This window comes from Quercus suber, unplaced genomic scaffold (genome assembly GCF_002906115.3).
Source record: "Quercus suber isolate HL8 unplaced genomic scaffold, Cork oak 2.0 scaffold_90, whole genome shotgun sequence".
Lineage (NCBI taxonomy): Eukaryota > Viridiplantae > Streptophyta > Magnoliopsida > Fagales > Fagaceae > Quercus > Quercus suber.
In genome coordinates, this window is record NW_027069555.1 from 255,848 (window position 1) to 266,329 (window position 10,482).

The following is a 10,482-nucleotide window of genomic DNA, read 5'->3' on the forward strand; positions in this document are numbered from 1 at the left end:
CACTAGCTAGGCTGAAGCAAACAACAAAAGAGTTAAGAGAAGTCACAATTTGACACTTTCTGTCTTGACCCCTGTCAATGCCCGGCCTAGATCGGGAAGGGAAAAACTGCCGCCGCCGTGCCTTTGTTTGACCACCCGCCGTGGCGACAGCACCCACGCGTGCGGGGCCCCGTTGGAGAACCCCTCTCAATGATCGTGTGTGTGTTTCGCGCAAAGTTTCGAGTGCTCTCTCTCTCTCTCTCTCTCTCTCTCTCTCTCTCTCGGTGGAGGAAGGTAGGTCTACCTTTAGCGTTATGGCAGAATCTGGGCCAAATTTTAAAGGATTACTAAAGGTAAGTAGAGTCACCACCAATCATTGGGTTTTTTTAAGATGTGATTGGTCACTTGTTTCTATTTGATTTTATTACCAATCCTAGGTTAAGAAAAATGGCATTTTTCCTAATCTAATGTGGATGGCAAAAAATCTTAATTCTTAGATCTGGAAGTTTGGTTACATGTGAGGAAGGTAGTAGGCACCTCACAACGTTTGTCCAAGGACAGCCCTTTGTTTTGATAAAACTTTATTTTTCAGAAAGTGGCAGTAAAAAACATGATTTTGGCATTAGCTTTCGGGGCTTTGCATGCATGGGGACTTTGAGGTTTTGGCTTTTGAATGGGTGTAGTCCCCATCTATGCTTTCCTAAGGCGTTCGAGCAAAGTGCCATATTTCTACAGCGAAAATCTGGTGACAAGTCACCTTACTTTCGCAACGGAAATTATCATGCACAATGTAAGCACACAGAGCAGGAAAGTAAATGCCTACATCCCTAGAGCGAGCATGGCCCAAAATATAGGTGAAGGAAGGAAAATAAACAAGAGTCGTCATACTCTAAAGATGAGGACGAATGGTACACGGCATGATATAACTGATAAAAACCATCTAGGGGAAAAATGGAGGAGGAAGGAGAGGGGTTTAAAAGAGTATATAACCAAATGGGAGAGGCTAAACCCCTAAACCTACTGGCTACCGCCACTTGGCTCAAATCAACATGCTTGTGCCCACGCCCTCTTTGCCTGCGCCTAGGAGACCGTTCCCTAGCTCCATGCATCCTCGCTCTATGCGTCCTCGCTCCATGTGTGTACATGCAAAGACAAAGACAAGAAACCAGCAAATAAGCAAAGGAAGGAAAATGTGCAAAGAGTTTATGAAAGAGGCATAAAGCAGGTAAGCATGATATACATGGCAAGCATAGAAACAAGGATGCGAGCAAACAAGTGAGAAGGCAAACAAGCACAATAGCAAGCAAACAAGCAAGAAAGCAAACAAAAGGTGGTGTCTGCGAGGGACAAATGTAGGTTTGGATCGGATGTCCATAGCTTCATTGTGTTGAAGCATGGATGACACACTAGCAAGCAAGACTCGAGCATGGACATATAAGCAAGCGTGTAAAGATGCATGAAAGCTAACAGGTGGCACAAACAAGCATGGTAAGTATATCATCGCACGGAGATGCATCCCAAGTGGTTACACCCGAACAAGGCCTCATGGGCATCGAATGTAACCACACAACCACAAACCCGCTAAGGGCGTCAAACATGGCAAAGCCTAGATCTAGAGAGGCTAAGATGGAGATTAAGCATAAAAGCAAACAAGCATAGACATGAAAATCAGGTGATCCAAACCCTTTGATATGGGCCAAGGTGTATGGACGATGACAAAGACCATAGGGTCTAGATCGGATCCTAACCATTAGGCCAAAACACAAGAAAGAAAGATAAAGTGACAAAATGGCTACAATAACACATGGCATGACAAGCATAGCCAGGTCTAGGCACACAAACATGGCACAGAGCGCATAAGCACATCAACGATGGCGTAAAGCATGTAGAGAACATAGATATAAGCATGTAGACACACCGATCTACACATATAAGCATGGAAATATGCATGTAGCCATGTGAATGTGCACCTAAGCATGTGGATGTAAGCATAAAAACGCGAAAGAACACGAATCCAAGCATACAAGCATGTGGAAACATAGATCTAAACACACAAGCCTGTAAATAAACACGTGAACACATAGATCTAAGCTGAGCATAACAAGCATGTGAGCCTATAACCCTAACATCAACATAGAGCAAAAAAGAACGAAATATAGGAAAACATGACATAAAACCCTAACATGTAGATCTAAACAAATAAGCATGTAACAAAAAGGTAGATCTAAGCATGGAACATGGCATAAGGCACACAAGCAAAAAGATTTAAGCTAGAAACACAAATAAAGCAAGAAACATGCCAAGAAAGCTGTAAATCATATTATTCAAGCAAAAATAACAAGATAAATGCTAGAAAAAGATTTAGAAAGTTAGGGATATGGATGATAGCTAAAAAAGCTACATCTAAACCCCTAAATTCCAAATCCAAAGTGTAGAACCAAAGGAAAGGAAGATTGGGTATAGAAACAATACCTTGTGCTTTTGGTGAGGAGAGAAGAATCAAGAAGCTTTGATGTGTTTTTTGGGTGTATTTTGTGTGTTTTTGGGTGTTTGGAAGAGAGAAAAAAACGTGTGGAGAAACTGGGCAGAGCGCAAAACTCAGGAAAAAAAATGTGTTCTCTCCAGTCTAAGGGGTGTCGGGGGCTAATTATAGCCCCGGCACACCTTTCGATGCGATGGCCCTTCAAGGACCACCAGCCTCAATTGGCCTCTAATTGGATTGACCTTGACTTTCCTGGAAATATTTTGACTTCCTGTTTCCGAAAAGGTATGGATCTTGAAAATCCAAAGATCAAATCAAAAGTTATGGCTCTCGGAAGTTTGCAATGCATCGATTAGTGCGTCATCCCAGTTTTCATGATATCTCAGCCATTCTAACTCCGATTTTGACCCATGAATAGTTGTTGGAATTAGAATTTGATAATCTTCGCAATGGCGTTGGCTCCAACCCATTCTGACAGCTAGATCAAAATTAGGGTTTTTGGGACCACCTAGGACCGACTTCAGGTCAAACTTAGTCAAAGTTGTTAAAAAAATTCGAGAAGCTTAGGTTTGATGTAAAACTGTGAAAAATGCTATTTTATGAGAGTTTTGACCTCGTTTGACCTTCGGTCAAATCTAAGGTTGACCGAGAACATTTTGGTCATTTTAGCTGAGAATGGCACTTCAAGTGCTCCGGTGCCCCAAACGGGTTACGCCATGTCATTCAAGATGTTCTCGCGGCCTTGTAGAGAGAAAATAATATTTTTGGGTTTTTTGGGGTCCGGTACACAAATCGAAGGCGGACAAAATACGGTATTAACAACCCCTAGGTTCAATTTGTTTCTTATAGAGGAATTTGTTCTATAAATAAATAATATCTTTTCCCTTTAAAACCCCTTCAACCACTACTCCATATACTAAACTCTGTATGATTGGTGGAGTGGTTGAAGAGATCAGTTAAGTTTGATTTGGCTAGTTTCTTAAAGCATACTGAGTTTGGCTTTACCTATGAAATTTGAAGATGTGAGAGTTTTCCACCTCGTGGACTCAACCTTTAATCATTGTGCTTTGTTTCTGACTAATTCTCCACCTCAACGTGCTTCCAACGCCAAACGCTTCCACTTCGAAGCCCTGTGGACAAAAAATGAGGAATGTAGGAACATCATAGAATCATTTTGGGGGATGGGGGTGGACTTGAGTACATCAGTAGGTATTATGGAGAATTTAAAGCGTTGTGCCTCTGAATTATCTAGTTGGATCTCCTCGGTCTATGGTCATATTCCTATGAAAATTCAGTCAAAGCAAAATGCTCTGAGTGCCTTAACGCAACAAGATAAAAATGGAGAGCTAAGTGCCGAAATTAAAAATCTACGAAGGGAGTTGAATGAGCTGTTAAAGGATAAAGAATTATATTGGGGTCAAAGAGCCAAGGCATATTGGTTGAAGGAGGGAGATAGGGACACAAAATTCTTCCATGCCCATGCCTCGGAAAGGCATAAGAAAAATACAATTTTGGGTTTGTGGGATGATCATGGTCGGTGATGTGAGGAAAAGGAATCTATTGCCCGGGCTGCTGTTGGCTATTTTGAAAATATCTACTCCACTACTTTCCTCACTCGAGTTGAAGATGTTGTTGAGGCCATCCTTACAAAGGTGACTGAGGATATGAATGAGAGCTTAGCTCGTGCTTTTACTAGGGAAGAAGTGGCCAAGGCTCTCAAGCAAATTCATCCCACCAAAGCCCCCGGGCCTGACGATGATAGCATCCTTTCTGTAAAGCAAATACCGAAGAGTGCCAAGAGCTTAAGCAAATTTTCCGGAGGTATGAAGATGCTTCTGGCCAGAAAATTAACACTGATAAATCCTCGGTGTTTTTCAGTCCAAACACTCATCAGGATTTGAAAGAGTCAATCTTTGCCATTTTATGGCTGATGCAAGACTCAAAGCATTCCAAGTACCTTGGCCTTCCATCTTTCATTGGAAGATCAAAGAAACAGGTCTTCTCCATTCTTAAGGAGCAGGTTGGACAAAAGCTTGCGGGGTGGAGGGGAAGTTTCTCTCCATGGGTGGAAAGGAAATTCTTATTAAGGCGGAGGCCCAAGCTATCCCCACTTACACCATGAGCTGTTTTCAGCTCCCTCAGGGCCTATGTGAGGATCTGGAAAGCACGATAAGGAATTTTTGGTGGGGCCAAAAGCATCATGAATCAAAGATGGCTTGGGTTGGTTGGAAACAAATGTGCTATCCTAAGTCCAAGGGAGGTTTGGGCTTTCGAAACTTGCAAGCTTTTAATCTAGCAATGCTGGCAAAGCAAGCCTGGAGAATCCTTACAAATCCAACCTCCCTCGTTGCCCAGGTCCTCAAAGTGCATTACTTTCCTTCTAGTGACATTCTTAGTGCAATACTTGGCTCTAATCATTTGGGAAGCACCGACGCGGCTCCAGAGGAGCTGCACCCAAGTCGGACTCGGCGGGACGTGGCGACACGGCAGGGACGCTGCTGACCGCGAGTCCGAAAAAAAAAAAAAAAAAAAAAAAAAAAAAAGGTGCGAAACACACCGTTTGAACTTAACCTAAATCCCTCAGACTCTCACGCACTCTCACTTCGTCCAAAAGACTCCCTCTCACTCTGTCCCTTATCTCTCTTTCTCTGTGCTCTCCGCCTCCGGCCTCTCCTTCTCTACGGTGTGCTCGGTTTCAGGTGTGCTCTCTCTTCTCTTTGCTTCCCTTTTAGTCTCTGTTTTCTACGATTTCTCTCTTCTCTGTGCTGTGTTTGCTGTGTTTGTGTGCTTGTTAAAAACTGATTTCGTCCAAACACTCTCTTTTCTCTGTGCTGTGTTTGCTTTGTTTGTGTGCTTGTTTTTCGGTTCTTGTGGGAGTTAAAGGCTTTTGTAGTTGCAGGTTGTAATTTTAATTGTAGATTGGTGATAATGTTTGACTGCTTTGTACTGGTATTATTGCAATGAATAAAACGATGGTGGGATTTGTGTGTATTGTTATTCTACTTATAAATTATGTAAAAAAAACAAGTGCATTTTCTTAATTTTTCTGTAACTTTTATTTTAGGCTTGTAGGGTGAGAACCTGAAGTTTTGTTATTATTATTATATGGCTGCTGTGGACCTGTGGTTTACAAATTTTATTAGTTAGGATAAGAATCTTATCTTATCCTAATTGATAAAATTTGTAAATCAGTTAGGATAAGATAGGATTCAGAAGTAATTTGTGAACCTGTGAATCTGTGATTTGTGAATCTTAGTTTCTTTTCAATCTTAGTTTTACTTAGTTAATAGTTATTACTTATTACTCATTGTGATTTGTGAATCTGTGAACTTGGGTTTGATTTATTATTAATTTATTTAGTTAATAGTTATTATTTGTAGGTTAAATTGAATCTATTGAATTTGTAATGGACGAAGTTACTAGCACAGAAGCTTCACCTTCATCTAATCAAGAAGTAAATGATGAATCTCCTCTTTGGCAATATGTGACTAAAGTAGAAAAACCACCTGGTGCTTTTGTTAAATCAGGTGGAAACACATACTTTAAGTGCAACTATTGTAATATAGTTTATATGGGATCCTATTCTAGGGTTAAGGCTCATTTATTAGGAATTTCTAGCAAAGGTATTAGAGCATGCCCTAAGGCGAAGAGCCATAGGTAGGAAATGTAGCGAATGCATGATCAAGTTAAGAATGATAAGAAAGAGAGAGAACGGAGAAGTCAAATTCCCTTACCGCCACCTCCCTCAGGCCGTGGGCTTGCTCCTATTTCCCCATTTCGAAGACAAGAAGGGAGTGATAGTATAAATCCAGTTGATAGTAAGAGGAGGAAGGTGGATTCTCCTTTGGAGAAAGCATTCCAGAATAATGCTAGACATGATTTGGATAGCAAAATTGCTAGAATGTTTTACACCGGTGGGCTTCCGTTTAACTTTGCAAGGAACCCACATTATCGTAGTTCCTATGCATATGCTGCTACCCATAACATTCCGGGTTATCTTCCTCCTGGATACAATGCCTTGAGAACAACACTTTTGCAAAAAAAAAGAGCTCATGTTGAAAGACTTTTGAAACCAATTAAGGACTCTTGGCTTGAAAATGGTGTAAGTATAGTTTCTGATGGATGGTCAGATCCACAAAAGAGGCCTCTTATTAATATTATGGCTATATCAGATGGGGGTCCAGTATTTATAAAGGCAATTGATGGGTCAGGTGAGTTCAAAGACAAACATTATATTGCTAGGGTGTTGAAGGATGCTATAAAAGAGATTGGACATGAAAAAGTTGTCCAAGTCATCACTGATAATGCTAGTGTGATGAAGTCTACTAGAGCTCTTATTGAAGGTGAATATCCTAAAATATTTTGGACACCTTGTGTTGTCCACACTCTCAATTTAGCCTTGAAGAATATTTGTGCAGCAAAAAACACTGAAAAGAATGAAGTTACATATGAGGAATGTAGTTGGATTACACGTATTGGTAATGATGCATCCTTCATACGTGTTTTTATCATGAACCATTCAATGAGGTTGGCAATGTTTAATGAATTTTGTCCATTAAAATTGCTCCAAGTTGATGATACTAGATTTGCTTCGGTTGTTGTAATGCTGAAAATGTTGAAGTTGATAAAAAGATGTCTTCAAGCCATGGCTATTAGTGACCAATGGGCTTCTTATAGGGAGGATGATGTTGGAAAAGCTCAAAAGGTGAAAAATATGATTCTAAGTGATCTTTGGTGGGATAAGGTTGATTATATTCTTGAATTCACAACACCCATTTATGATATGCTACGAATAGCTGACACAGATAAGCCTTGTCTTCATTTTGTGCATGAGATGTGGGATTCAATGATAGAGAAGGTGAATGCAGTAATATATCGGCACGAAGGCTTGGAAGATGATCAGTGTAGCTCATTTTGGGTTGTGGTGTATGATATACTCATTGATTGATAAACTAAAAATTGTACACCAATACATTGCTTGGCTCATTCCTTAAATCCTAAGTAAGTACATTTATTTTCTATTTTCCTTAATTCACCCTTTTAGTAAAACACACGTTTCATCTATATTTGTTTTTTAATCTTTAACTAGGTATTACTCCATTGAATGGCTTTCGGAGAATCCAAAACGCATCCCTCCACATCGGGATCATAAAATTTCTATGGAAAGAAGCAAGTGTTTGGAACGATACTTTGAAGATGTGAATGAATTAACGGTGGTGAAGTTTGAGTTTGCTACATTTTCAGGAGAGAGGTTTCCTTCACCAGATGCCTTGACAGATAGGTGGGCCTTACAACCTTTGGTTTGGTGGCAATACCATGACTCTGCATTTCCAACTCTTCAAATCCTTGCCCTTAAACTTCTTGGACAACCTAGTTCATCCTCATGTGTTGAGAGAAATTGGAGCACATACAAATTCATTCATTCCTTAAAAAGAAACAAAATGACTCCTGCACGTGCTGAGGATTTGGTATATGTGCATTCTAATCTTCGACTCTTGTCAAGGCACAATGAGGAGTACGTACATACAGCAACAAAGATGTGGAATATTGCAGGAGACTCTTGGAATGAGAGCGACATACATGGAGAAGCTGAAATTCTTGAGAATGCAGCCCTTACACTTGATGAGCAAGAGTTGGAAGCCATGGTTATTGGGAATCCTAACACTAGTGCTACTACTAGTGAAAGTGAAGTTCGAAGTGAAGCTATTGATATTGAGGATGATGATGTTGGTGTTTGATTGTCTTGTTGATTATCTTTTATTTTGTTTTAGTTTCGAACTTGTGAGTTATAGTCTAATTTCCGAACATCATGGAATGTTTTAGTTTTAATCTTGTGGGTTGTATTTAATTTATGAACATCTTGTTTTAGTTATTATCTACTATTGCTCTTAAATTTGGTATATGTTTATATAATATGAAAAAGTATGCTTAGCACTATATTAAAAATATAAAAAAAAATATTTTTAATAACTTTTTAATCGCCGAGTCCCGCCGCACCTGCACCCACCTTTTTCAAAAATTGCCGAGTCCCGCACCCGCACCCACACCCGAGTCCCGAAACGCACCTGTGCTTCCTAGCTAATCCTTCCTACTCCTGGCGAAGTATTTTTAACATTGTAGAAGTCATTCGAAAGGGAACTAGATGGAGAGTGGGCAATGGCAAATGAATTCACATATGGGATGATAAATGGCTCCCTACCCTCACCACACACAAAGTCATCACACCCCCTAATAACCTCCTAATCTTCCCCATGGTCTCTTCCCTCATTGACCCGGCCATAAAATGGTGGAGAGTTGATGTCATTAGCGCAACCTTCCTCCCATTTGAAGCAAACACAATTCTAAGGATTCCGCTTAGCCAAAGTTTACTCGAGGACAAGCTAATTTGGATAGGCAACAGTTGGGGTGATTTCACTGTGAAGAGTGTTTACCATATTTCCCACTGTTTGGTTGAAGGAAAAGATGATGTTGGTAGCTCCACGGGGGATCCTCTCAAGCCCCTTTGGAAGAGTCTATGGCACCTCAACCTTCCTGCAAAGATTAAGATCTTTGCTTGGAGGGCCTATGTTAATGGGCTACCTTCAAGGGAAAAATTGTGTGCCAGAGGCATTAATACAGCTAAAGATTACCCAACCTGTAACAAGGAGCTGAAATCCATTCATCATGTTCTGCTACACAGTGAGTTTGCTATCCGGGTTTGGAGTTTTGGGGCTGATGGTGTGCAGTTGATCTAAAGAAACAATTGGACTTTTCCTGATTCAGCCATGTACATTCTTGCACGCAAGCCCTATCATGTTTTAGAATCTTTCTTCACTGTTGCTTGGGCAATTTGGTATAATAGAAACAAAACCATCCATGAAGGCAAATGCTCTTTCCCCTCACAAGTTTGGCAAATGGCAAGGAGTTCTTTAGAAGATTTCTCTAATGCAGCATATACAGTCCTCTCCACTTCTAAGCAGCCACTTTCTTGCTGCTGGTCACCTCTCCACCTGGTGTATTTAAAATAAATGTGGATGGGGCCTCATCAGACCTTGAAGGAATTTCTAGCATTGGAGTCATCATTAGAGATTGCAAGGGTGAAAAAGTTGCTGCCCTTTGCAAACCTCTTCAGTCCCATTACCCGGCAGAATTAGTGGAAGTCCTTGCCATAGAGCAAGGTATCTTGCTTGCTCAAGAGTTGCATCTTCCTTGTGTGATGTGTGAAAGTGATGCTTCTAATGTGGTTAATGCAATCAATGACTCTGCTATTGGGACTTCATTTGGGCACATCGTACAGGATATTATTCAAGCCCAAGCCTCCTTAGCTTTCTGCACTTTCAGATTTCTTAGCCGGGCCTTTAACTATGCAGCCCATGAGCTTGCTTATTTTGCCCGTTGGACTAGTTCTCATCAGGTGTGGTATGGGGCCACCCCTTCTTTTTTAGAATGCATTGTACAAGCAGACTTGTTGCACTAATACCTACTCTGCAGGTTCTCTTTGGTTTCGGTCTTTTTTGTAATCTGTTTCTCTGTTGCAATACAATTTTATTCCTCTTCCCAAAAAAAAAAAAAAAAAATCCCATCACATGGGTCAATTCTCAATACTATACTTTGACTCTAAAGAGTTGTTCAACTTGATAATTGTTCCGCACTGAGTTCTACTTCTATTATTGTTGTTTATCATTCGGATTAAACTTCTTTTCTTGAATAAGATTTGTCATTCATTGAAAATATTTCCTACAATTTTAAAGATTAATTTTCGTGTATTTTGAGATGGATGAACAAACTCTTCTCTCAAAACTATTTTGAAGTTGCAAAGATAGAACATTTACCAACGAAGGTTGGCCTCAGTGGAAGGGGCTCTGGTCGCTTAAGCAAGTGGTCTCTAGTTCGAGCCCTTGTGGATGCAGCAAACCTTCTTAGGAGAGGTCCCCACCTTTGGTGCCCGACCGTACCTCGGAGGATTAGTCCCAGGCAAAGCCTGGGGATACCTTGGGAAACCAAAAAAAAAAAGATAGAACATTTTGATGGAAATAATTCTA

General features: G+C 40.5%; 1 protein-coding gene across 1 annotated transcript; it reads left to right on the forward strand.

Moving 5' to 3' along the window:
* The first annotated feature begins 6,134 nt into the window (after nucleotides 1–6,134).
* Nucleotides 6,135–8,199, forward strand: LOC136067889 (uncharacterized). Its single transcript, XM_065774307.1, has 2 exons — nucleotides 6,135–7,387; nucleotides 7,551–8,199. Exons 1-2 carry the CDS (start codon nucleotides 6,135–6,137, stop codon nucleotides 8,197–8,199), a joined length of 1,902 nt encoding a protein of 633 aa, XP_065630379.1.
* Nucleotides 8,200–10,482: the final 2,283 nt, after the last annotated feature.